At 40.2% G+C, this 27986-nt stretch overlaps 1 protein-coding gene across 3 annotated transcripts; it reads right to left on the reverse strand.

The window, feature by feature from the left end:
* Positions 1 to 27852, reverse strand: ABCB10 (ATP binding cassette subfamily B member 10). 3 transcript variants are annotated; one of them, XM_063329051.1, is made up of 13 exons: positions 26651 to 27110; positions 16526 to 16726; positions 15981 to 16183; positions 14574 to 14708; positions 12803 to 12949; positions 12016 to 12151; positions 9446 to 9541; positions 6043 to 6252; positions 5679 to 5758; positions 4182 to 4362; positions 3894 to 3937; positions 2389 to 2423; positions 1 to 1792 (listed from the first exon to the last, which is right to left on the reverse strand). In XM_063329051.1, the coding sequence occupies exons 1-13, from the start codon at positions 27006 to 27008 to the stop codon at positions 1501 to 1503; spliced, it is 2118 nt and encodes a 705-aa protein (XP_063185121.1). In that variant the 5' UTR covers positions 27009 to 27110; the 3' UTR covers positions 1 to 1500. The 3 variants fall into 3 exon arrangements, with proteins under 3 accessions (XP_063185121.1, XP_063185123.1, XP_063185122.1); XM_063329053.1 differs by lacking the exon at positions 26651 to 27110 and adding an exon at positions 27419 to 27852 and having other exon boundaries at positions 2 to 1792; XM_063329052.1 differs by having other exon boundaries at positions 2 to 1792; positions 26884 to 27346.
* Positions 27853 to 27986: the final 134 nt, after the last annotated feature.

Genomic DNA, 27986 nt, shown 5'->3' on the forward strand with positions numbered 1-27986 from the left:
GTAATTCCTGTAACCTTCGTAAACACATGAATAAAGGGGCTCATTGCACCTCACATAAGGAGAGATTATATGAGTAGATTAAAGTTCAAGCCCCTCTAAATACATTACATTACAAAGAGAATAACTGGTAGTCAACACAAACTAAACATTGGGTCAGTGGTATTTTCGGCATATCTTTAATACAGCTTCTAGTAAAACTATAATCAGCAGATAGACTGACATTTGGATGTAATTTTATTTTCATTCCTTAGTACAGGGTGCTCTTTAGTGTTTTCACTATGTTCACAGAGTGCCATTAATGGCACAATAGATAAACATTTTAAGCTTGCCCAGCACTAGGTATCTCACCTATTTCCAATAAAGTTTTCCAGCAACATGTTTTCCTAGCATAGATGAGTTTTAACGTGACCTGGAAAGTTTCCAGCTTTTTGAAATCATCTTGCGGAGTTTTGCATCTTCAGAAAGTCTATAAAGATATTCTCTTGGAAGAGATTCTTAAATTAGAAACATGAAGCCTACTCTTTATTGCCAAATGTACCCTCCTGCAGTTATTCAAATTAATGTAATACTATTATTATTTTAGTAATTGTCCTTGAGAAGGTGGTTTACTAGTTGTCCCTAATAAGGTAGTTAGGCAAAACCTGGGATTTCTAACAAAAGAAAAACCCCAACTTAAAAAAAAGACAGAAACTTACACATGTAAGAGTGTGTTGTTTTAGACGTCATCTTAGAAGGAAAGTGAAACTAAAGAACTAGGAAAATAGAGAAGGGAAGAAATGCACACACATTTTAGATATTCCTATGCTGTCTTAATATACTAATACACTTCCTTTACGTAAAGTCAGTTAGGTTTTTTGTTTGGTTGCTTTTTTTGTAAGTGCTTGTTTTATTTTGTTTTTTAAGGAACTTTCCTCCAACTCCTCATGCTTCCATACTTCCCAAAATGTGTTCTCATATGTAATTCTCTACAGTAACTGTAGATGGCGGATCATAATCAACCTTCTCATTTCAGAACAAACGGCAACTGAAAGAACAGTGCGTGGAAGTCAGACAGAACTTTCAGAGTACCTTAGTGTCACACACTTTTGAATTCCAGCATTTTAAGACTACTGACAAGCCCAGAAAGCAAAAGTTCCTTGACAAGGGAAGAGGCAATGGTATGAAAATGGTAAGATTGTCATTTAATTACCCTTAAAATACTGAATTTACTTAAGAATGCAGCACATCATCATACAGTGCATTACAGCAAACAAGATTCTAAAAGGTCTCAATTAGCATAACACAAAGCAGAAAAATCTATTCGCTGCCATTATCTCAACGTGATAGATGTTTTAAAAAGTTGCAATAATTATTAAAAAGCGTTCAATAAAAAGTTTAAACACGTTTAAGTTTCAAAAGAATATTTTGTACATTTTGGAAAAATATAACATTTACTTTACATAACTGAAACATAAGTTATATTCTTTGTAGTTTTTAAGCTTCCTTTATTCATACATTCTCTCATACATTTTCTTTTAATACATCCTTTTCTCTGGATTGTAAATCTAATGCAAAAGTATCACTGTTCTGAAGAAAAGCTTGTTTCTGCATTAGTTTCCTGAAAAGTCCATTTGGATTTGCAAGTAGCTCCTCATGTTTTCCACATTCAAGAATTTTACCCTGGCCAAGGACTGCAACAAAATCAGCATTTTGAATAGTAGACAGACGATGAGCAATAATTAGGACTGTCCTCCCTTCCATCAGCCGGTCCAGAGCTTCTTGCACTAGATACTCGTTTTCAGCATCCAAAGCACTAGTAAGAAATGGGAAGCAGGGAGGGGAGAGAGGAGGATATTTGTTATTTTAAGACAGGTTAGTTTTGTATGCACTGTGCTTATTTTACTAAAACTTTAGACCCTTGCTGTTGTTGGTGAAGATGAACCAATGGAATTGCAGGAAAGTTTTTGTGAATATGCTTAGTGCACACATCCCAGTTTAGGCATTACATTTTCTCATATGCAAAAAAAAAAAAAATATGCATGTAGAAATAACATTAAATTAATTCAGTGAAAAAAATTAAATTATACTGCAGTATAACCATCTCTAAGACATTCATTTCAACTAAAGATACAAAAAAGCTTTAAGTAGATGTTTCAAAATCAAGTTACATATTACATAAAATTAAACATAGTGTACCAGTTATCCTTTCTACTTTGCATAAAAAGCTTTTATCACAGGTCTCCTAACCAACTCACACATTCTAAAGAGCACATTGTTTTCATGGGTAGCGAAAAATAAAGGGACTAGATAATTTGTGCAAGGGCATGCAGAGAAAGAAAGACGACGACTTCACATATCTGAGTTTTACAGATAGGTGATTTCTAAGCTTCTATTTATTTTCTTTCTTACCTTGTTGCTTCATCTAACAGAAGAATTTTAGGGTTCTGAAAAAAAAAAAAGTCAAATTGGTCACAATAATAATCAGACAAGATCTGAATATTTGTATCAATACAGAATAGGATTCATACAGCTTAAAATTCCAAGTAAGTTTACTTCTTTCATCCAATGAACTGAGTGACATTCAAAGCATTTCTTTTAAGAAGTCTAAACACTAAGAGGGCAGAACAGAAACAACACTCTTCCACCTTCAAATTTCGCAAACTGAAGAACACTATTACCAGATCACTGTTTGAAAGATACAAACTAAAGGTGGGAAATGATTTTTAATGCATGCTTGGCAGCACTGTGGTCAAAAGTCTGATTTCCTATTTACTGCTCTTACGTGGATCTTTCACAGAGGCTGAGCTACCCTCTGCTTGCAGTCAGTCTGCGCTGTATAACTGTCTAGTAACAAAAAATACGAAAACGTACCAAACAGTATTTCACCCACAGATGAAATACACAGTACTTATGAACTCTTCCCAATTACATAAAAAATAATTAAAAAAAAAAAAAAAAAAAAAAGATCACCACCACTCAAATCCCTAAGAAGCCTCTTCGCAATTACAGCACATAATCCAAACTTGCTTGATGAAGTTGACAGTAAAAGCTTCAGACTTCATCTGGAAGAGATGTGACTCCACTGCACCCCCAATCACATATATATCAACTACTCATTTATTTTTAAAAACTTTTTTTTTTCCAACTGTACTTGGCAGGAAATGCAATCAGCTTTCAGCATTTGTGGTAAAAAAGAACTGATATAATGAAAAATTCCCAGCAATCTAGATGAACTGGGCATGCTAGGATGCTAACCCGTACGGCTTAATGTGAATGTAAGCTAGGTTCAGTAAAGCTCAAAACTTCCAGCTGAGCATCAGTCCCAAACTGCCTCCCTGTGAGGCACCACGGCCGTCCCCGAACCAAATTCCTCATCCTTCTGATCCTTGGAAGTCTCCTCAAATTTGTGCAGCATAGAGCCTGTCCTAAAGCTAGACCCATGCCAACCCTTGAAGACAAAAAAAAAAAACCTGACAATACAACATTGTGCTTGAAAAAGTATCTTATGCCAAATTCAGACCAGCTCCCCTCAAAGCCAAGACAGGCCATCTATAGTGCTGGTAAGCAGCAACCCAGAAAAATCAACCCATGAGTGACAGAGATCTGAGCACAGAGACCGAAGTGTCATATATGAGTTTAATAGCACCACATTCTTCAAGTCGTCTTCATCCTTGACCTGGTCTTATGAAAGTGAGCCATTATACAATGATTTACCATCAGTCTTGGCAAGAACTATTGAAAAACATGACCGAAAGACAGGAAGGAGCACTTACAGCCCTTTCAAACTTCCTCATTAATGTAAAAATTTCTTTTTAAAAATATTTTTCTACCTCTCCCATTGAAAGACCTCCTCCTTTTTAACCCCTCCTGCCTCCCCACAAAGTAATGACATAGCTATTTGGGTGCTGGCTTACCTTGAGCAGAGCTCGAGCAATCGCAATTCGTTGCTTCTGTCCACCTGGGGGGGAACAGCTCAGTAAATTGAAATAGGAAAACAGATGTGAAGTAATTTTAACTGAATGCCTGGGCTGAGCCGAGTTAGGCACACGTACTTTAGGGGAGGGAGTGGAGATGAAGGGGGGATTTTTTTAATACTTATGGCAGGCTACACCTTGGAGAAAAAACTGGTAACAAAAAATAATAGAATTTTTACTTCACTCTACATTATCAAGATTTTTAAAATAAGGAATATAAAGATGTACCTGAAAGCAGAATGCCTTTTTCTCCGACTACAGTGTCAAACCCTTTTGGAAAATCTCTGATAAAGCTAGCAGCATTAGCTATTTCAGCAACTTTCTGAATCTCCTCTGCAGTCACAGTAGAAGGATCCTCTGCACCATAGGCAATATTTTCAGCAATAGAACAGGAGAACAGAATTGGTTCCTGATAAATTCAAAAACATTGGTAATATGGTAGCTCTGTAATTACATGCATGTATTACCTATACCTCAAATAACATAAATGCCAGTTACAAGACCCAGCATTAATTTCTTTTATATCTATATAAAAAAACATGTAAGCTAGAGTTAATTGAATTAAAACCAAACAAATAAAAACCTCTCAACACCAAAATGGGCAGTCAAAACCAATTAAAAAATAAGTTGCTTTTTCAACTGAGAAAACATGACATAACTCTCAATTCCTAATATCCGAGAAAGAGCTCAGAAAGAGCTATTCATCCAAATATCAGAAAACTTGCCCTTTGTACTTTACTACATATGACCATTTGCAACAATGATGATTCTTCTCTTAGCGATGTTCAGACAGATTTCACGGCATTCTGTGCGTTTAATTTACATTAAATCTTAAAACAGAGAAGAGGACCGGCAGATAAGACAAATGATGTACAATGGGAAAATGTCTGAAACAAGGTAAGTCTGCTCTGTTTATAAAATAAAGGAGAGGCATGCTATAGTATGAATACCAGTATGAATCCCCTACTGGTAACTCAAGTAGAATACATACATTCAAGAAGAAAAATGCTAATGTGCCCACAGGGAAGTAGTTTTTGCACAAAAGCTTTTGGTACCATTATTACATAAAGCAGATGTTTTGAAATGCAACATATACCTAGTTATCCTTATGTTTTTAATCAGAATATCAACCTAACAGTTAATTGCACTGTGAAGCATCTGGGGAGACGAGGGAAGGAACATACATGGTTTAAGTAGTCAAACAGTTTACTTTTAAATAAAGAGACCATTGAACATCTCTTTGTACTTGCAAAGTCTAGGGGTTGCTAAGAATAGGGCGCTACAAGAGTAATCACCAACAGTGGAGTATTTTTATGCTTTCCTAATGGATTTGTGTTTGCCTGGAAACAAAACAGAGCACAGGTCACTTTTCAAATGGCTGCGTAAAATATAATTGCGCAACTTCCCTTAATACAAAACATGATTAAACTTTAAGCTTTGTGTTACTTTCTTCAACAAATCATACCAAACATCAAGATGGTCATACCTATACAGTTTGCAACGATGAACTTTCCGGTCTCCGTATGCACGCTTTTCTCTCAAGCTAACACTTTGAATCTCTATGATTATGTAAAAACAAACCACAAAATAATAGGACTAGCTCTGAATACTTATTTTTAGAATAAAGCACAACAGCAGTTACAGTTAAAAAGATGAAAAGAGAGGCACGGCTAGTTGATTACACAAAGTAATTTCATCCACTTAGAAATTTTTTTTCTTCCTTACCTGACTCACTGTTCCGATCTTTGTCCTGAACCACAGTGGATTTAACTGACGGATGTCAAAGCCATCAACAGTGATAGTACCTTAAATTAAGAAATCGTAAAGTCAAGTGTGTTTGACAAGTACTGAGGCAGAAAGGACAGTTGAGAACAACAACCCCTGAGGAATCACACACTGGTGGATCAGAAATGCAAAGCTATGCAGGCACCACCGCAAGGTAACCATACACTCCAGAGGGAAGCATGGTGCATCAATGGAGCAATCAATCACACCAGGACCTCAAGCACAGGAACCCCGACTGTTTATAAGGTGTATCTGAGACGCAAAGCATCAATTGTCATGAATGAGCGCAACACACAAAACATACCTGAGATAGGATCATACAGCCTCAGCAGAAGGGACACAATAGTCGACTTCCCTGTGCCACTTGGGCCAACCAGAGCCATAACAGAGCCAGCTGGAATGGAAAGGCTAAAATCTTTGAAAATAGATGTTTCTGGACGTGTTGGATATGCAAACTCAACATCCTTGAATTCCAAAGCACCTCTGAATGTGTCTTTGCCTAATGTGATTCCCTCTGTATGACAAAGAATAAAATACAGAAAAAAAAAAATCATCTCACATCTCCTAGAACTTGATTTACGGACACCCGACATAAATACCTATCTCCATGTTAAATCTAGGAATAGCTGCAAGCCACAATTCAGGACCACAGGCGTTACATTTCAGCCATGACTGAATCAGTGTGGTACACCACTCGTTCCTGAATGCAATTTCAAGTTGCTCACCAGCAGTGAACCTGCAGGCTACCTACAAGCAAGAGGGAAAATTTGCATCTTGCTAACACCTAACAATATTAACTTTAGTATAATTATCTGAATTTTTAAACATATTATAAACAAGTTAAGTTTTGTCAATTAGGAGCAATGAAATAAAATAGCATTGTTGAAGGCCAAAGTCCCATTGCTGCAGAACAGATGCAAAAAGATAAACATTGCTAATCACTTGCTGCCCTTTCACCGAACCACAAAAGTCACGTGAAACACCTCCCCCTTTGGGCAAGCGCAGTCCCCTCTCCACTACCTATTAACTGTGTAGCTTTTAAGCAAAGGCTGTCACTGGAGTAAAGCGGCTGCTATGTTTGTTGTATCAATGGCCATTTTTAAATTTTTTTTTAAGTGAAAAGTATATTTAATAAATTCAGGACAACAGTGTATTCAAATCAGAGGCATAACTCTTAGGCAACAGTTCTAAACTAAAATTTCAGTTTGTGAAATACTATAACAAACCATCATGAATGAACGACTGCCAAAGTTAAATAAAACCAGCTTCCTTCTGGAGCACAGCATTTGATTTAAGCAATTATCTAAAAAGACTACCGGTACTATAAAAAGCTTATGAACAGGTAAGACAAAGAAACACCATTTCTTCAAGCCCTGTCAAAGCCCAGCGACAGACATCCATACAAAGCAAACTCACTGGACAGTGGTGCTGCATTCCTGAAGGGCAGCGTCTCACTGACGAAGTTCCTACCAGTTTTGTGAAAACTGGCAGCCCCAGAGCAACACCTGAGTAGTTCTTGTTCATGCTAAAGCCTTTAATTCTTTTCAAAACCTTTAGTTCTTTTCAGATGCAGCACATGAGTAACGCCCAACTAGCCACAACACATGGCAGCACAGGCTCGTGCTTGGTTAAGCAGTAACTGTGGACAGGAAACACAGGCATCCATCAGCAGCAATGAAGATTTCACTAGTCTTGCTGTTGCTAGAGCAAATAATTTAATTTGCTTTTCTTTCTCCCAGATTCCCTCCCCTTCTCTAGGCTTTCAGTTTAATGGTAGCAGCATAGAAATGGGAAAGGCAAGAGCATACAATTTCAGACTCCTTCCTTTACTTTAATCCACGGACATACACATTGTAATGTGTTTGTTAGGTGAATGGTCTCTAAACCTCCCTTTGGGAAAAGAAACGTATTTGCTAAATGCTGTGCTAGCACTGTAATCCTTACTATTGTCAAAGCAACAAGTAATCACTTATCTTTATTCTCAGTTGGAGTTATTGCACAGTCTATTCCATGGCCTGAAACACTGAACTCTACTGCAATACAGGAAGTCTGGTACCACAAGTCCTTCCTCTATATATTACTGTAAAAATATCTAAAAGGTATATACAGGATTGTGCTCATTTCTTGTTTGGATTCTAGATACAGGAAAAAAAGACATTATAATTTGTTCCCGAGATATTTGTAGTCACCAACAACTGCTAGAGTTCCATGAATATACAACCTAAGTAGCGCAGAGTAGATGTTTCAGGTGGATCTAGACATTAGAGAAATAGTCCCTTGGTTTTATTGTCTGATGAGCCAGACATCAACTATAATTGCTTTCTGAGACAAAGTTTTATATCCTTTCCTGTGTATTTAGATTATACTGACAGGAAACTTAAAAGAAGCTTTCTGTACGCCTGTGCTATATGGATGTCTGAAAATTTGTCCGATTTATGTTTGGTCTTTAAAATGAAGATTGTTTTCTGGATATCAGTATTGGTGTAATTGAACAATTCAATACCTTCCATGGGGCAGGCAACTTCTGCCCCTGTACTACTGCTTACTCTGCACTGGGGCCGCCGTAAAGATGAAGACCACTGAAATAATCCAGATTAAAAAAAAAAAATTAAAAAAAAAAAAATCAACATCCAAATGATGATGAAATCAACAGTTGCACTAGGTCTATGAAGGACATAGGAAACTGCAGTGTGGCGCTGAATAGTCAGTCATGGCAGGAAGCTTAAGCCAGCTTCACTGCTAAAGACAAGAGTGTGTAGCTATCCCTTCATTAGCCAGTTGGTGGTTACCGTTTTGGACAAATGGCTGCTATTCTAAGTCTGCCTCCATCCATTGGAGACGACATCGTTACTTTTCACTGCCTATGTAAAGCCTAAGCAGGCTGGAAAGCATCCTACAGACAGGCTTGCAGCTGTGAAGGCAAATCAGACAGACTGTGACTTGGTGTCCATCAGATTAAGAATTTGAGGAATTCCAGTGTAGGGAGACAAAAGCAGAACAGAAATTTGAAGCACAGCATTTCCAAAGAACCCCTCTGTATCAGCCAACTCAAAAGATAAAATTCTATTCCCTAAAGCCAGAGATCACTCAAAAAAAATCTGTTAGGTCTGTTGGATGTTCTTTTCTGACTCCTCCTCTTACAGCAGCCCTTAAAAAGTTTCTAAATTAGAGGACCATACAAAACTTAGAGGCACGCTACAGTATTGACAGCTCACCTGGGCTTTGCTATATTGCATTTCTTAACAACATACAGAGCTGGTGGAAACTCGTGTATGATTGTCACTTAGTGGGATGCAGCTCATTAAATAAAACAGCAATTCACACAGAAAGTATCTTCTACAAGCAGCTCACTGAACTACTTCGAAGGAGACAGGCAAAGAGAGGGTGTTGTCTAGCTTCCGAACAATAAAGCTGTAAATAAGGTGTTGCTGGTATTCTTATTTACTGTATTTAAATATTATTAAATATTCTGAACTCATTAAAGGAAAAAAAACCCAGCAAATTTTCATCTTCTAAAACTTCTGATTAAAGGAAATCATCATCTGTTTCAAAGTTAGGAAAAGTCACAGAATTACCACTGTATCTAGTTTCTTTCATAAGAATGTGAGCGGTACTACTACCTTTAAGTACTACACGCCTCTTTCTGAAGTACTGGTGACCAATAAGAGAAAAATCAACCTATGAGCAATAACAAACCAAGGACCTACCATTGAATGGAAGTTGGGGCTTCCTTTCAATAAGTTCCCATAGACGTCCACCGGCACCTAGCCCTTTCATTAGTTCAGAATAAAAGGAACTTAGACCTAAACAAAAAGCAGACCAGTGTTATGCATCCATATGGAATGGAAGACATAGGAGACATTAAATTTGCATTATACTTTTCACCACTGGCATTGAAGCATCAGATGCGTAGGGGATCTTTTACTCCAACACACTATCAGACATGTTGATTTAAACCCTGCCTAGTCTCCCTTCAGAGCTACCAATAACCATTATTGACCATTCCTATTTATATCCGTAAAACAAATCATTCTGAAGAAAAAAATAGAAAAAATTAATACATGTAAGCTTGCATATACTCAAAAGCAAAGCAACTCTTTTCATCTGTTAGGAAGAACAGCACGCAACTTTAGAAAAAGAGCCTTGCATACAGCCAGCTATATTTTCAAAATCATTCAGTAGAATGGAGCACTCTAAACGCTGTTCTTTGTCAGATAGCATTACACTACTATAGGAGAGCCTGGCTGAGTCAGCCACAGGAGGGGGAGGGCAGGAAACCTAAGGGCTGAACTAACGCTGGAGAAGCTATGTGGATAATGGACAATGTAAAGAAATATGTATCCCAAGTCAGCGTGCTTCAAACATTACTGGAGAAAGGAAAAGCTAAGGACAAGGTTTGCATATAGTACTGGGTCCCAGCTCTTAGCAGCTATGTGAATCATCTTGGAGCTGGCATGGCTGAAGGGCTTTCCAGCTGAAATAAACATAGAAACCAACGTAGATCCAAAAATGGAGTAAGACATAAATATAAAATGTCTTATTTCTTCTTTTTTTGTGTGTGTCTTTCACAATAGAGTAACCAATTTCAAAATCTCTGAATTCCAACAGAATAAACATACAGAATAAATCACTTCCACCTTAAAATGCGTATAGTGTTAAAAGTGATTTCAGGAGGGGAGAAAACCCAAGGTATATTAAAATAGGTTTACTGGTTTATTCTCGCAGAGCACAAGCCCAGCACAAGGTCATGAGTCTGTAAGTGTAGACAGGGTATTTCATCATGCTGCCGCTGAGGACTACCTGAAAGCTTGCAACGCAAGGCACTAGCCATGGTGAGAAGCTGTCTGCTTGGAAAAAAGAGCCAAAGCATCTACAAGCGAGAGCAGGGCATGGGGGGAGAATGCATGAGCCTCACCGAGTGAAACTGAGACACTGAGGTTTGCAAATTCATAACGACTCATAAAAAAACCATCAGTTAATATGAACAGCAAATACTAATTAGAAAATGTTTTTATTTCCATAACCCATCTTCAGTATTTGGTCGAAGACACAGCAAACTGTTACAACAAAATGAGGCAAAGTCTCAAATTATGCAGTGGACTTCACAGTTCATTGCATAAGCTCCTATATGTATCGATGACAAAATATACCAAGCAGACTTAGCACTTTGGAGATCTGTATGCTTTGTAGGCATCAAGGAAGGCAGGCCTCTTGTGGCAAGACCCCTTTACTTCAGAGTCCCCATGAGAACGAGCTCTGTGCAGAACTATATTCTTCAATAATCTTAAGTAGAATTTTAAGAGATGTTTTCATCACAAATAAAAGTTAATTCAATGACATTTTATCACTGTTTCTAACCTTATTTTTCATTTATTTAACCTTAATTTGTCCCATGTTTTCAAAGTGCCAGGTATCTGGCTGTTGACCAAGCCTGAATGATTTAAGCAGAGAAGAGAGGGTTTTGGTAATTGGAATGGGTGCCACTGGAATTTTGATATCCAAGGAAGCAGGTTTTGTGAATTCTACCCTCAAGTACATCTTTGTGCTTCCCAAGATAACAGGCTTAGTCTTAGAAAAGAAGCATACAGACGAGCTGCATTACTCTGCTGGTCTATCAGAAGTTAACAGGCTCATTTTAAAAAAAGGAACCCTTCCAATCAGTTGTCAAACTTCAAAGTACCTTATCTTCATTTTTGCCTGTATGCAGTAGTGAAGACTGCTGTCAAAAAGATGAACAGTTTGTTTCTGGGCCAGTAGATTACAGAGTCTGAGCTTCAAGGAGCAGTCAGTCAGTAAGGAAAAACAAAAGGTTAGCACCAGAGTGTCGAGTTCTGCTGGCACGTTGCTCACTCTTCCAGCTCAAGACGCTCTATACTGAATTACAGCCAAATTCTACGTGCCTTTCTAAATAGATTATGTTTAACACAGACCCACATACTTCGTAAAAAATGTAATACTGGTATTAGTTCTTTATACAATATACCAAGTATCTTAATTTAGACCCGAAGAAAATTAAAGTAATACGTATCTGTCACATACACACACTGAAAAAATAACGTTTGTATTTCTTTGGGAAAATGGAAGGCTTATATTGAGATTAAGTTATAAATTATTATTTTCATTAACTCTTAAGAAAAAAAAAAAGTATAATTTCTTGGGAAAATCATTTGGAAGAGACTTTTTCAGAATGCCAGATCTTTTAAGAGCTTCTTCCCTCCCGCCCCCATACTGACTGTAAAGCTTTGAAGTGAAGAAACCCGACTTTCTCATTTCATACCTCCAATGCTTATTCCAACCCAGAAAGCATACATTAGGAAAGATGAGAGTTCACCAACTGTCATGTAGGCACTGCCCATTAGTAATCCTCCTTTGTATAAGACTGAGAGGACAATTAAGTTTCCAGAAAGGCCAGTCTAAGGAAAAAGAGGGAAAGGCAGATTTTGTCACATACATCTTAAACTTCATCGTCTAAAATGGTGTTTCAGAGTTTTTCTTCTAACAAAAGTATTGCCACAATATGGGTATCTAGATTTTTAGCGGACTGAGTTAAATTTGAACAAAATCAATTCTCAACCATCATTAAAGGAGAAGAACTGATAGTCTGCAGTTACGTTGCAGTTTTAGAATACTATTAAGCAAACTCACTGCAAGCTGTCACGGAAAACTGCAATCCCTCTCTCCTTCCCTCACCTGCCCACTCCCCTGCTTCCTTTGCACTGACGCTCATCTCATCAGGAAGCCACACCTGTAAAATGCTAAGGATGGGGGAAGGTTTCCACTAGTTTAGTTCCATGAATAAGAGGTATGGGCTCAGAAAAATAGTACCAAGCTATGGGGTGTGGGGCAGAAATAGAAACTTAAACTGGCTTTATCATTCCACCGTATCTTGAGGTGCAGTTTCACAGCAATTTAGACTGATTTCAGTCCAGTCTTCCCACAGTTTCATGTAGGTTCAGTTTACGCTCACATCATTTATTTGCAGATTTATAAGTATCCTCATGAATTTGAAAATAATTGATACTTGGCATAACATGGACGGTTTACTTTCATCAAAACACACTTACTGCTCCAAAGAAGCCTGCCCGAGCTAGTGCCTCTTTTTTAGCCAGCTGTAGCACATAATCAACTTTACTTGTATACTTCTCCATTTCAGCCACTTCTTGCCCAAAAGCTCGAACTGTTCTTATGTTTCCAATACGCTCCTCGGCTAACTGCATTAAAGCAAAGAACAAAACAAATACACATAGACACACAATTTGGATCATTCATGTTACAGTACATTTGAAAGTTAAACCAGTATCACTACACTAATCTCCAAATACATTCCTTTGGATACCACTGGAAAATTTCTCATGCCCTCCTCCCTGCACCCACCTCCCCCTTTTTTTTTTTAAATTCTATTAAGTTAAAAGTAAACTGCATGCCCAGGCAGTTTAAAAAGAACTTCAAGATTACCTTAAGGGTTAGCAGAGAAAGAAAAATATAAAAGTAGGCTTAAAAAAACCCCTAATTTTATGTGAACAACACACTTAAGAAAATTACTATTCACAATAACTTGCAATAACAACGTGGAAAGGGGAAAAATAAAGACTATTCTATTCTACACTAAATCATGCAAGAACGCCTGCAGTTATTTCCTGAAACAATTCCACTCATTTGATCAAAGCAACACTGGGAATTAATTTAGCTCAACTACTAATGTCCCATTTCAACTCAGTATTTTATTTTAACTTCTAAACAGCAAAGTATTAATTCCCAAATTACCTCAATTGCAACCAATTAGACTAAGTTGTTAATAAACACTGTGACGGTCTTACAAAAAACAAGGCCCCCTTTTGTGAGTAAAAGTATGATGTAAAAATGTAATTCTCCTTCTTCCATCACCCATTCAACCTGAAAATTTGAATGGAACACTAAAATTGCTTTTTCATGTGAAGTCCCACACCTGGTTTACAAAGGCATGAACTTCCCTTCAACACAGGATGAGGAAGATAAACAGAAGAGGGCTAATCTTCCTTCTGCACAGCCAATTTGTAGAAGTCCTACAAAGGATATCTCAAGTTTAAAACAGCTGACAACTGTGGCTATTTTAACTGGGTCTTTCCTAATTATATTTCTATGCATTTTAATAATGTTTCCCCACCCTCAGCCTGTGAGAAAAAGGTCACTATCACTACTATTTCTCTGACAGGGCTTTGCAACATTTCAGTACAGTCAGCAACCACAATGAAGACCCCTCTGCAACAGCCTCTTTAGAACAACTTCGTCTACTTTTCTCCCAAGTATCTGAGTATGTGCTGAGATGCCCAGAAAAGTTTAAAAAAATGTCAAGCCTCATAAACACTAAAGAGCTGACAAAAAAGTCAAATGTCAAGGATTCATTCCAGAGAAGGACTTGCTAGCAAAGTTTTCTTAAAAGATGGATCCATCTAGGATGTTTCTGATGGCTTCAGACTCATAACCATAGCCCGAGAAAAGTGTTTTTCAGACCTGAGTACCACGTTACACAGGATTTCATAGGCTCATTTTTTTATGCTCTCACACAGCTAAAGCCTAACCTCCTTACGCTTTACTATGTTTCCAAATTCTCAAGGCCTGGTACCTCCACATTTTATTGTTATGGACAGCTCTTTACAAAGCACGGCTGTTTTTGAGATCTATGAGCGTTACTGAAGTTTACCTTTCATACTGTTCAGGTGCAAAACTACAGGCTCAGCATGGCTTTGGGCAATGAACAGTACAATTATCTTCAGAAGATCTGTACTTCAGAGATATTAACCTAAATACACTAAAGCAACTTTGAAGTTAACTAGAAAGTGTCTGTTAAAAGATTACCTGTGTTGCTTCTGCAAGAGAATCTTGGGTCATTTTAGTAAGTTTTCGCAAGTATCTTCCATAAATCACAGCCAGAACAGCCAAAGGTGGCACAACGCTCAGAACAAATGCAGCAAGGCTAGGAGACACAAAAAACTAGAAGAAAAAGGTATGTGTGAAGGGTTAGCGTTCAGATTAAAAATAAACCACTGGAGTACTGAAGTGTAACTTCCCTTGCTAGAGTTTTCTAAAACTAGTAGGATTGTAATTTAGTGCTGCCATGCTTTCATTTATCATGTTTTATTACTTCCAGGCAAAATATCCATTCCTCCACAGCATTTGGGGAATGTATCCCATGGTTAGAACAAAGGATTATAAGCAAAGGGGTCTGGATTTCATTTCTAGCTTTCTCACTGGTTTGCTGTGTGGTCTTAGCCTAGTATCTTAACCTGCCAGTAAACAGGCCTACCAGGAAATCTCTTGGGGATGCTGAAAGACATAAGCTATTATATAGTTTCTAAAGCGCTTTCACAACTTTTAAATAGATGGAGTAACACAGAAAGTTTAAGTAGAAAAATATTGTATGCTACTTCTGGGCAACCAAGGAACAGATGGAGTCACAAGTGCTCCCTAGCACCCACAAATGCTCATAACCTGGAATAATGGATTTAATTTACTGTTGCAAAACCTTATCACTCATAACAATCATCAAAGCTCCCAAATAAGTTATTTTCACAAGATTTATTGAAATTAGATCTAATGTGTTTTCATTTCATCTTGCTTTCTGGATTGAAAATCTTTCTTCAGATAAGCATACAAAAATTAATGCCACAAAAACCATCAAGGGAAGTCAGATTTTTATATAAACCAACTGACCACCAAGGAATATTAACTGATGCACTGCACTGAAGCCTTCATTAACATGCTTCCTACCTACATATATTCTTTACTGACAGACTAAAGCAGAAACACTAACACTTGCTGAAAAAATCCTTAGCAGTAATTTGATATTCAGGGCTGCCTTTGCTCACCTAGGCCTTAACCGGAATTAAACAACTTCAGTGACTTTTACGTCAGGCCCTTCACACCCTATTTTACCTACAACCATGGGAACGTTATAACTGATTTTAATATCTTCAGTAAGAATAGAGCTAAGCTATTTGCCTAATATACTTTGCTTGATAAATTCGGGCAGCAACAGCAGTTCATTTCAGACTCTTGTTCTCCGTATTTTGGCTTCTGAGGAAACACCACGCGGCTACAGGCACATCATCTATTGCAATGTAATACCAGGATAACTAGTGAAATACACTTGTATCCAAGAACACACAACAGTTTCTGGACAGAATCACATTCACACATTACCTAACAGAACTGAAACAAACTTGGAACTACAAGAAGTGACAAGCTGGAAAGAGACCACCGTACCATCATTCCAACCCCCACAGATGCCTGTGCTCCTGCCCTGAGCCCATCTGAAAGGTTTTCAGTCACTGAACGGCCCAAGAGGGCTGTATCTGAAGATAAGCGGTTTATCAGCTCTCCTGTTCTGGTCTTGTCAAAGAAGGCGGTTTCTTGCTGCAGTATAGAGGAGAACATGGTTGTTCTCAAACGTTTCACGATTCTTTGTCCTGTCAGAAAGAGAAATCAGTCAAGCATGGCGCACAAGACTATACAGACACCAACAATATAAAAATCACAGGATTACGCAGCACCGAACAAGTCACATTACAGAGTTTTAATATACCAAAAGGTAGTGCGCTTTAAGATGTCACATAACAGTAAATAAAAATGAACAATTATTCCAGCATACTTATCTTTGCACTAGTAGTTTACCTTTGATCTGGTAAAAAAAAGCTACTGATTCCAAGAGGGTCTCTCAGCCGATGCTAAGAATGTATTTCAGATCATTAGGTATCCTGGCTCTGTGAAAAAAGATCACTCTCAGTAGCACTTTTTGTTTCTGTTTTTACCTGCAGTCTGCATGAGGTAGACACGAGTAGCATTAGCAGCAGCACCACATAAAAAGATTCCACTCAGCAAGGCACACAGGCTGGTCAGGCTGGTAGTGAAGTCTTCACTGGGATTTGTATAAATAACGTCAATAACTTTACCCAGAAAGAAAGGGGCTGACATGGTAATGATACTGGAAACTGTCAGAAAGCCAACAGCAGCTGCAAATCAACAAGGAAAAGGAAAAAATCTTCTGAATTTGCAAGATCGTTAATAGTACATATGAAATAATTTTTTAGTTGAAATTTCTATTAAGCTTGCAAGCGTCAGCATTCTTTTAGGCCCAGTTCTGAATGGGACATTTTAAGTCACTGCATAAATTAACTTAGGTAAGGCACATTTTAAGATCCTGAAAGATGCTGTATACAATCACAGTCCTGGAATTGCTTCTCTTGTCTAACCTTCCCCATGACCACCTGACAAAGTTAACTCTGCACAGATGTCATCCTTAGAGAGCATTCACAGCCAGCAAGTCTTCATTCTCTCACACAGTCCTTCACTCCTGCTTGGGTTTGTTTTCCATTATTCATGCTTGCTACCACAATAAAGCTTCCAACTGTCTATTTCTGAGATAGCAATGGACTGAAGATCTGACCTAAGAACTGTCTAAACCACATAATTTTATTTAAAAAAAAAAAAAACCAACAACCAAACAAAAAACTCCAATTGATTTACTCTTGACTGACAAAATTTACATACATTTTTATTGTTTCACTATTGCTGGTATAAAAGAAAAACAGTATAAGTTGGAATGGAAGTATGTTTGCTGATGAGCAGAGCTCTTGAATTCCAGTTGCAAGATCACCCATGGAACAACCTGTGTAACTGTTTGAAGCTGTACCACAGAGTATGAAAAAAATCGCACCGGACTAAGACAGTCTTTTGAACTTTAATCTGCAAAGAAGTTTCTTGAGCCAAGAATAGAGCTTGATTCTGAAAAGGCAAGCCAAATTTGGAAGTCTGAGAACTAGAAAAAAAAGCCTCTTAATTGAAAACTGAACAAACTTGATATGAAAACCACTGAACCACAACAAACAACACCATTTATACAGCATAATTTTTTCAACAGCCAGTCCCACACTTAAAGGAACCATTCATAGGATTGCTACAAAACTACCAGCAGATAATGCCTTTAAAGGCAAAAAGACGCTGCACTAAAAATCCTGAAATTTCCTTACTTACATTCTACTGAGCTTTTTGTATCACTTCTGTGATGAAGACAGCAGAGAGCCTCCCAGGAGCGCACTGCTGTAAGCAATATTTCTAACATCTGTCACAGATGGTTTGATGCTTCTTGCCACCTCCACACACACACGTGGAAAGCTTTGTTTCAGATTGTACTTGGAGCATAAATACAGCCATGCATTTATGATGAAGAATTTAAAGAGTACAGAAAAAATGCATGCCTGCCACCACCTGAAGCAAACGCTTCGCTGCACCTTCACTGCAGTGCCCCAGAGCAGTCCTGGGAGAGCTCCACGCACTGCCCGAACAAGCCTTTTCCTTGCTGTTTGTGTCCAACCTGCTGCCTGCGCTTCTTATTCCAGATTTGTCTGCAATCCTTCCATTGCGTTACACTCAGGCCAGCAAGCACGTTAGAGATAAAGGACTCACATCTTTACCTTGAAGCTGTAGAAACTATAAGAAGCCAGAGTAGAAAGGGAAAGACTTTCTGCTGCAGACTTATGTGATCCGTGCCATAAACATACCTCATGAGCATATTATTTACTAGCTAAAACTTCCTAAGAATGAGTGACCTTATTAATAGGCTGGCTGCATTGGTGAAACAGCGTGAAAAATCCAACAAAAGCTAGGTCATGTTCTGTCAGGAAAAGCTGGTCTAATAAGGCAGCTGGAGATGGTCAAAAGCATTGCTTATAAGCACAGTGCTGCATGGCAGCTCAGCCTCCGCTAGTCCAGACAATTTCTCACTTATGGATGGAACTGGACAACTGCATATATAAATATCCACTGAAGGATGAGGACTGGACAGATAAAAATCCCGTATGTCTCTGTCTAGAGGTACGGCTTCCCTGGCTCGGATTTGCCTTCAGCTCTTCTTCATTCAAACTAGCACAGGTTTCACCATAATTACTTCCAACAGCCTTAACTGAACTAAAAGCAAATGCTAGTACATAAAGCAAACGCAAGACTACTAAACATCAGACAAAGTTTCAGTAATATATTGGAACAATGCAGTCCTGAAGATGAAAGCTTATATAATCCAGATGTCACTTTTAATTTTCCCCTTAAGCAACGTACCTGTCTATACTAATTTAATCACAAGCCGTATGCAAAATAAGGTTGCCTAATTGAAACTCTCATTTTGATTACACCAGTAGAACAACTAGAAAATAGCACACATGCCAGGCTGTTGCTCTTTTTCTTTGTTTGTTTATTTTAAACCTTTGACTAATTGAAGAAATAGGAATCAGCAAACACTCATTCTATCTCCCCATTCAAAGAAGAGCTGTCATTGTGATAACTGGCTACAGGGAGGAGTATGAGGTGTTCAGCAACCAGATATGAAGACACTTCAGTGACGCTGAGGTTGCTACTGACAGAAAAAAGGTCAGAGTAAACTTCATAGTATTAGTTTCATATAGCTTACTCTGCTACCCAGAAAATTATGTCAAACAAAAGAGTGCATTTTGGAAGCTTTATTTTTTAGAGTAAATCTGTTTAGTAGGCTCTGAGATGAAAATAAAGAAAATGTGAGGCAGATCAACGGAACTTTTATAAAACCAGGGCTCCATCAAAGTGGCAACAGCAGCAAAGACAAGGCAAGCTGGCTCCAGCAGCAGCTGAGCAGTCCCCTTGGAAATGTTAAGCAAACATTTTGCTTGTCAACTTGCGCAGAAATCCAGATAGCTGCACAGACAGAAATCCAGATCGCTGCACGAAGTGACGCCTTCATCGCTATTGCCATCAACACACTCTGTTAAGGTTAACGTGTGCTTGCTTCTTGACAGAAGATCTGCAATTTCATTTCATAGTAAATGTATTTGGGGGCAAGGAATTCGTCATCAACCGATAAACCAGGATGTTTACCAGCAGCAACTAGGCTGAGTTATTAAAAATCTTTCTTCCGAACAAGGAATAAGTGAACCCCAAGCATCATAAACCAATTTTCTGCATGCAAAAAAGAACACCAAGAGAGTGAAAGTTTCTAATTTTGCTGGTTCTTACCAGAGCATCCTTCTCACCCAGTACAGTATGTGGAAAAGCGCAAAGCCAAAAAAAAAAAATGCTTGCAAGCCTGTTGGGGGGAAGAGCTATTTTAAACACAAATACAAAAAGATTTCACCTCAGATGAATTAAGATTGTTCAAGCCAATCAGGGATGAAGGACAAAAAAATGAGGTAATGATGATGTTTGGCAGTGCACAGTAACAGAGCAACAGGTCACAGTACCTAGTTTTTACTACTCAGTAAGCTTATGAATGTTACCTCCCAGAATCTTTTAAGTATTTTACTGGTTTCATGTGAAGATCAGGGCAAGCAGGTCAGAAAGCAAGCTTTAGATTTGCGAGAAGTACCCTTCTACTGGTAACAGAGAATGTCGGTCCTTTACCAGTTACCTGTGCAGTTTTATACTAATACACAGTGACTTTTTTAGCTTAACACTGAATTTCCACAAGGGCATTTGGAGTGACGAATGAAGACTACTGTATTCTATGATACGCATGCACAGGGATTGAGCTCTTCACTCGTTCTTTTATGGTAGGAAGATGGACTGATAAATTCTATATTTGTTGGTTAGGCAAAGTCCATTTCCATTTGGTGAATCCTGACCTACAAGGAATTTGCTTTGGACTGGCTGAAGGACTGTTACCAACCCTGCGAGGAGTCAGTTCTGCAAATATTTATTTCAATATAGAATCTTCTTCCAGAGTACACCGTAAGCACTTAAAGATCTTCCGTATACTTCTAGGTTAGGTCTGACTGGTGTGGTTTTCTTTCCACGTTACAGTAAATTCATATGTGATATGTGGACTGCACCTATTATTATGCAAGAAGAACCTTTTACAATTATCTTCCTTACGTTACTAAGAACAATTGTAATACTGCGTGCATAAAAAAAATATCGTGCATGTCTGATGGCACCACTGTATACTGCATTCCTGGTGTATTTTGGAAAGCTGCTAGGTTTTTGAGTCGAGTTGTGTTATTTTGCAGGTATTGCAAATATACTGAATCTTGCAAGTCACTATTTACAGTGATGGCTACAGTTTTTAGAAAACGTTTGGAAAAGTATTCTATAGACAGTTTGATGTGGTTATTGAGTCTGTGGTGTTGTTTCTGTTTTGTTGTTGTTATTTTTTTAAGCATGAAAGAGCAATTTGGGTTTCCAAACAGCAAATGCTATTTTCTTTGGTACAACAACAATACAGTTGCACAACTTCCTGAAAATATCTTCAAGACAGCTCATGAAAAGGCAGGCATACTGTGGGTCATCTGACTGACCAGGATTATATAACAGTTTGGAGAAATTAACAGCTGCAGAAGATTGCTGTGGGACAGAATTAAACAGGAGAGACAGGCAATACCTTTGAGATAATATCTCAAGAACAAGATGAGTGTCCAGAGTTTGGAGGGCACGGCGAGATACCAGCACAGGAGTGAGCCACAGAGTATCCCTCATGCTCAGAACATTTACACAATGCAACTTACGGAAGAAGTCTTATCACCTTGAAGAAAGTCTGTTCTTTAGAGTCATGACGTGTTCAGAATTGACAGAAATCATCCTCAGCGAGGATCTTATGATCAAACAGGACAGACCTGCCAGGAGTCCTTTGCTATGGAGCAAACAAGACATCAAGGAACCTTTGCAGAATAGGCTATAGACGGTTTGTCAGAAGAGCTTTCAGAGAAGGTATTTAACAGGAGACGTGTCCTTCCAGGCAGAGCAGAACACAGTGATTTGAGGAAGCCCAAGAAAGGGAAGAGTGAGTAAGACTGTCACTCTGCACGTGAGAGAAGGAGGAAGAAGTAGCAAGGCGCACAGCCTGGCAGAAGGCCAATGCAGAGCGGTGCAAAATCTCTGTCTGAAAGCAAAGATGGAGGCTTGACTCTGACTGCAAGCAAGTATCTTCACTTTCTCTTAATTAAGATGGTATCTCTATTTTACAATTGGTTATTATCAATACAAACAGTACTACAAGCTAGTCTTTTTAAGACACCCAAAACCAAGAGAGAACACAACTTTTTTTTTTTTACCATGTCATTAAAATTAATATTGATCTTGTGTAGAATACAATCTTTATGTCAGATCAATCTAGCTATTATTCCTCCTGTTTTCAAAATTTACACAAATAGCACAGCAAAAACATTCCCCAAAGAAACTATGTTATAAGCACCTAACTGATCACAGTGGTCAGCAGCTACTGTTTCTGCAATGTCTTAACTAAATAGTTTCATTACCAGTTCACCAACAATTTGAAATAAGGAACTGTCACCAACTAGCCACAGGAAAAACAAACTTCTTGTGATAAAGCTACAAGGCTGCTCGGACCTTTTGTACGTTTCATATCAAACACTGAAGAAGAAAAACTAGAGGAGGAAAGAACAAAAAAACCACCCCATACAGCCTCTTTGATTTCTACAAAAGGCACACTGCACATGAGAAAACAATCAGTAAGTTACCCCTGTAAATACCATACATATAGGAATTACGATTTTAAAACCACAAGAATTACCTTCAGAAAATTCAAGTAATTTAAGTGTGGTTGTTGAGTTGCTATGGGATAAGCAGAACCACTTTACGGTAACTAAATACAGTAACAAAAAACAATGGCCACATACACGAACCTGACAGGTGAACCAAAATTTTGGCCAGGAATGTCCCAGCTACTGGGTGACAGCACAGGAGCAGCAAGATTTACAGGACCGGGGTTCAAACCACGCTCTGAAGAGTAGGGTATTCTAGTGCCTGTAAGCCTCTCTGCTCCTGCTAGCTTTCTTCCCATTACGCACACTACAGAACAAATTTGACTCACTGTCAAGGTCTGAATGGGTGTTTGAAAACTCATTTTTCAGAGATGCCACTTGTCTGACTTTTAACTAATTTTTAAATGGAGGGAGGAAAAGCATATCCTTAGCAATGCATGGGTTGCCTGTTGATGTTCAAACTCACGCTACAAAGCTTGGAAGAGTGCAAGTTTCAAAATTAAACCATTTAAATGTTACTACAAACTAAACACATTATCTGCTTGATTTAATTTCCTAAAATAACTGAAGTTTTCAAAGATACTCCTACTCAAGTACTTAACATAAGAAATGTCAGCTCGTACAAGTATAAATAACTGAAAGCATGACTTTCTAGTAGCAATACTCACAGCTGATGTGTTCTACATTTCTATCTGCATCTTGTACAAAAAAAAAATAATAAAATAATCAAGTTGCTCCCTACCTCAATCATCCCCAATCAAAGGAATTATTAAAATAGTTTCTGAACTACATTACAGAGAATATACCTAAATATTTCAGATAGCCTTAGGTATAACTTATTTTTATTGTCTTTCTTTAAGAATTGTTTTTATAGGGATTTATTCCTTCTTAGAAACTACAAAAGATAAATCTCCAGCAATCCAGTACTGCTCATTCAAGAACGAGAAAGTGCATCACCTGGTGTAACTTCAAAGTACAGAAAAGTCAGATCATGAATAAACCAGTGCTCTTCTGATTTCACAGCAAATTCTAACTTATAGGAAAACAGCTATTACAAATTACACCCCAAATTCTAAAGTAAAACTTATAAAATAACATTTCCCGCACATCTCTAGAGAAAACCTGTGTACAAACCAAACCTTCTTACTTTGACTCAGTGCACACTAAGTGTTATACAGGGAAAGGGCACACTTTGCTCTTGGATTAAAAATTTCAGAGTTCCTTGTGCTTACTTTACAATTCAATAGGACTATTGTTTCCTTCAAGTGTGGTTTGGATAAAGTGCAACAGACAGTTTCTCACAGGGAGAACCAAGGAGGCAGGAGGAAATAAAAGGGATCATTTTGAAAAGGCATTTTTGTGGCCTCACACAGACAGCAGGATTTAATAATTTCAACAATGGCCCTGTCCTCTTCCCTGGGAATTGAATTTAACTGAAGACACAGGTTTACCTGACCTGACTGCACACGACGAGCCAAAAATTCCTAAAATTACTTCCCTCCTTTGAGGTATTTCAGAATTTACAAACTCCTAATTTCACTACACAAAACTGTGGCCACTAAGAGAGTATATTCCCATCATGGTATTTAGCCATCTTTTTACCACCTTTAATAAGAACAATAAAATTTAACACACATGTCTGTTTAAAATATATTCACAGCTCTACCCATGGGACATATTACACTGATCCCCCTGTTGGTTTTCTTTGGACAGCATGATATTTGGTACATTTATTTTCATTCCTAAGAGCCTCTAAAGGGTCCAAACCTCCTTCTGTGAGCATAGCAAGAGGTGCTGCGTGCCAGCACCCTGGAATTCCTGGCCAGAGCACACCGCTTCTTCCTGAGCCAGCGGATGGTGAAGAGGCCCCGTGTAAAACAAGATGCGACTGTCTCTTTTGGTGCCAGTCACTGGAGCAGGTCACCTTCACCTCAGTACCTGCACCTCCTCAGCGGTCACCATTTCCCCACCACACCAAGATGGGTGATCCTAGTCTTGCTCAACATCCTCACAAATCATCCTCCTCTGCTCCCCAGGCCTCCACTGTCATCATTACATCTACTTTGTCTTCTGTGACTGTGAATTTCAGTGCTCAGCTGCAACGAGCAGAACATCATGACCTGTGCCACGTGGAATCACAGAAAAGGTATATTTCACTTCACAGTGGTAATGCTATACACCTATGCTACCAACTACCAGTTATATAAAAATGTAAAAGACCTGCAGGAGCTCAACTTTCTTGCAAAACAAAACTGCACCTGTAAAGCCTCTGAAGAGATCCCACGGCATTTGCTTACCATTTGTAGGGACTTGAGGAGGAAGTTAAATGTTTTACCCTAGATTCATTGTTGAATACAGTGAAACCCTTAACCTTCCTCTTTCTTTGAGTGCAAGAAAAACAGAGATACTCAGTTTTTAAGGACTAGTTTCTCAGTACAAAGATATAACAGGAATAAAACGCAACATATTTTAAATACAATGGGCAGATGTGATTTCCCTACTACAAGGCATTTTGCCCACATTTATTATTCCTGCACTTTATAATGACCCAAAGTATTTTCCTTGTTACTTTTCCATCGCCCAACTTAATTACAACTTAACAACAAAAGTTTTCACTTAAGTAGGGTATCAATAAAGACGAAAAATTTTACATAAATTTACTCCTCTCTCAGAACCAAGACCAACAGAACACTGAAAAGCAGTTACTACATTTGCATATTTTTTCCATCCTCATGATTTCATACTATCAAGTTGTTGTGTTGTGTTTTGTTTGGTTTTGGGTTGGTTTTTTTTTTAAACTTTAATTCGGGACATTTTGTTATCTCAAAAGACAAAACTGCATGTAGCTTATTTTTAGTAACTGTGATAGTCGATTTACTTAGATAAAACCATGAGCAGACTGCGCAGATTAAGGATACTTAGCCCTATTTCAAAACACAATTACAGACAAGTATACTGTAACCTGCCTGTGATAAACAAGCCAACAGCAAATGCCTAGTAAAGGGAACTAAATTAAATTCTCAGTTAGTTAGGAGCCTTAAGTTCCTAAAAGGCATCCTTAAAATAACCGATTTGTTTCAATATCAATAGGAAACCAAAAGAAATTCATTGTAAAATCAGCAGGTAATCTGTCTGATCAGATATTCACTTCTTCACCAAAATCTGAACATACCAAACATTAGTTACTGGCAAAGGGCTTTTTACTTTTCCATCCATGAGCCAATGAAGAAAAAGAATCCTGAGCAAGGCTGAAGCCTTACTGAACATTACACCGTTTCTCCTCTCCATCCAGCCCTGTCCCCTCAATTTTCCTCTGCTTTTGTTCTGCACAACCAAGATGGTGGTATTAGCTGCATGAAACAGGTGTCCACAGCACAGAAATACTTCTAATTTCTTACAAAAATGAATTAGGATCCAATTTATTTTGGTTCTGTAATGCCAATACGGGATGAAACTCTTAACTATCCACTGTGAATAAAATATCGTAAAGTACTTCATGTTTCTCAAACCCACTTTTTTACATTAAGTCTACCTACCTCACTTCTTTTCTCTCAAGCACCATTTACCCATTCCGTGGGAATTACCCAAGTTTTCGCAAAGGCTTACAGGCCTCACACTGCCACGGTAGCACGTGTGCTGTCCGCCAATAAAAAAAACAAAACCCAAACCACATAATAATTTGACATTGTTTTCTTACTAACAGCTATTATCCTATTATCCCCATGAGAAGCAGTGTCAAGAAAACTTTGTAGATAATATCACTCCGTTAAGGGCGCAATTTATGCGACCATGCTCTTTGACTTCACCGCATAGACGCTAAAAATAAATAAATAACTTCATTCCCGAAACAACTTACAAAAGTTCCAGGCAAGAAGTGCTTAGGAGACAGAACTCCAATTTATCTACTACATTTAAAAAAAAAAAAAAAAAAAAAAAGCCGTAGGATTCCCATTTCTACTTCATTCCACATAGACTCAGGCCCGAGTTAACTGCAGGCTGCTTGTGAAGCCAGCACTGAACATGCGGAGAGGGACTAGAGGAACACAGAGCTCTGTAACTTCCAAAACTTTTGCCTTCCCTTCGAAACAAATTAAGAGATGCCAAGGGGGGTGGAGAATGCATGGTTTTAGCTTTTTACACCTATCAAAAGCTGGCGTAAAGATGTCACGTTGTGCTCTGACGGTACCAGACGCGCCGGGTCAGGAGGGAAATACGGCCTCCTCCTTCGCCCCGGCGGCGGGCCGCCGCTCCGGGCCGTGACCCCCGGGCAGCGCGCCCCGCACCGGCGGCGGGGCAGGACCCCCACCCGGGCCGCGCAACGGCCCCGCGAGACCCTCCGGTCCCTCCCCGCTCCGACGAAGCCCCAGGGCGGCCCCCCGGCGCGGCGGCGGGTCAGCCCCGGGCCGCGGCCGGTACCTGTCAGTCTCCAGCGCTCGGGGTGCGCCAGGGCCAGCAGCCTCCGAGCCTCGAAGCGCGGCGGGGCCCCGCCAGACCCCCGCGGCGGCGCCGGCGGCTCCGCGCCCGCGGCGGCGCTCAGGGGGCGCGGAGCGCTGCCCGCCGCGGGCGGGAGGAGGAGGAGGCGGCGGCGGCACCACGGAGCGCCCGGCGGCAGCAGCAGCGGCGGCGACGGGGGGGGGAGGGTCCCGCACCTGCTGGCCGGGCGCGGCAGGGCGCGGAGGCCGGCGGCCGCGCCGGCGGCCCGAGCCCAGGGGGGCGGCGCCGCCCGCCGCAGCAGCGGCAGCAGCCAGGGCAGGCGCGGCGCGTAGCCCGCCATGCGGCCGGCGCGGCGGAGCCCAGGCGGCAGCAGCGGCGGAGGTGCTGGTGCTGCTGCTGCTGCTGCAGCCGGTCCCCGCCGCGCGGGTCTGCGGCAGGAGGAGGCGCCTCCGAGCCGCCGCTGCCGCCGCCCATGGGCCGGCAAGCGGGGACCCGCGGCGGCCCGGGCCCGAGGCGGCCTGCGGAGCGCTGATAAGGCTGCGGTTGTCGGCCTCCTGCCGCTCACCGGGCCGCGCCTCGGCACCCGGCCAGCGCCCTCTGCCGCCGCCCGGCCCCGGGCCCGCCGAAATGGCGCCCGAGCCTGCCCTGCCCGGTAGCGGCAGGGTCCCACCGCGGAGGGGAATGGGGGCTGAGGCGGCCGACCCCGGTAGAAAGAATAGGGGGACTCTGCCCGGCTCGCTCGGACCCGACCGCGGGAAGCAGTTTGGGCCCTTCTCCTGTTCCTCCCTCCCGGGCCAGTGCGGGTCATGCCAGGGGAGGCCATCTCGGGATGGCAATCTGGCCTTGGTGGCCTCTTGTCCGTCGGTTTGGTCTTGGTCTGGGCAGGAGGAGAGCCAGAGGGGAGCTCCAGCCCTTCAGAGGCACCATCCGACCCCACGTTCAGGCTGGCGGCTGCGGGATCCATGCCAGCAGGCTGAACCTGCCCATCCTCGGACTGGAGGCTGCAGGATCCATATGAGCAGCCCTCCGTTGCTACTGTTTTCTTCACATATTACTGCTTGGGGTACAGGCCTTCTTCCAAAGCATCTGCTCCCCCTAACCCTGATTTAAGAAAAGGGAGCTGAGTCCCCGGGGATGCAGCTTCCCTGAGGCTGCGCAGTCCTGGAAGCCAGAGCAGGGAAGTGACACCAGTACCCTGATTTCCCCACTGGATGGCCCGGTATAGGGATACCTGTATATAAGGTATATCCTTATATACCTTATATATATACACACACAGAGATATATATGTAAAAGGTATATCCTTATAAGGTATATC

The sequence above is a fragment of the Chroicocephalus ridibundus genome, chromosome 3, assembly GCF_963924245.1.
Source record: "Chroicocephalus ridibundus chromosome 3, bChrRid1.1, whole genome shotgun sequence".
In the NCBI taxonomy this organism is placed as follows: Eukaryota; Metazoa; Chordata; class Aves; order Charadriiformes; family Laridae; genus Chroicocephalus; species Chroicocephalus ridibundus.

Bases quoted from the DNA above. Each gene is read 5' to 3' on its own strand.
- ABCB10 (XM_063329051.1), bottom strand. From the start codon at position 27,008: ATGGCGGGCTACGCGCCGCGCCTGCCCTGGCTGCTGCCGCTGCTGCGG. The intron at 12,950-14,573 runs GTAATCTTTTAA...GCTTTAATGCAG, and splicing joins CTCTTGCAGAAGCAACACAG to TTAGCCGAGGAGCGTATTGG. The intron at 2,424-3,893 runs GTAAGCCAGCAC...TTTTTTTTTCAG, and splicing joins TTGCTCGAGCTCTGCTCAAG to AACCCTAAAATTCTTCTGTT.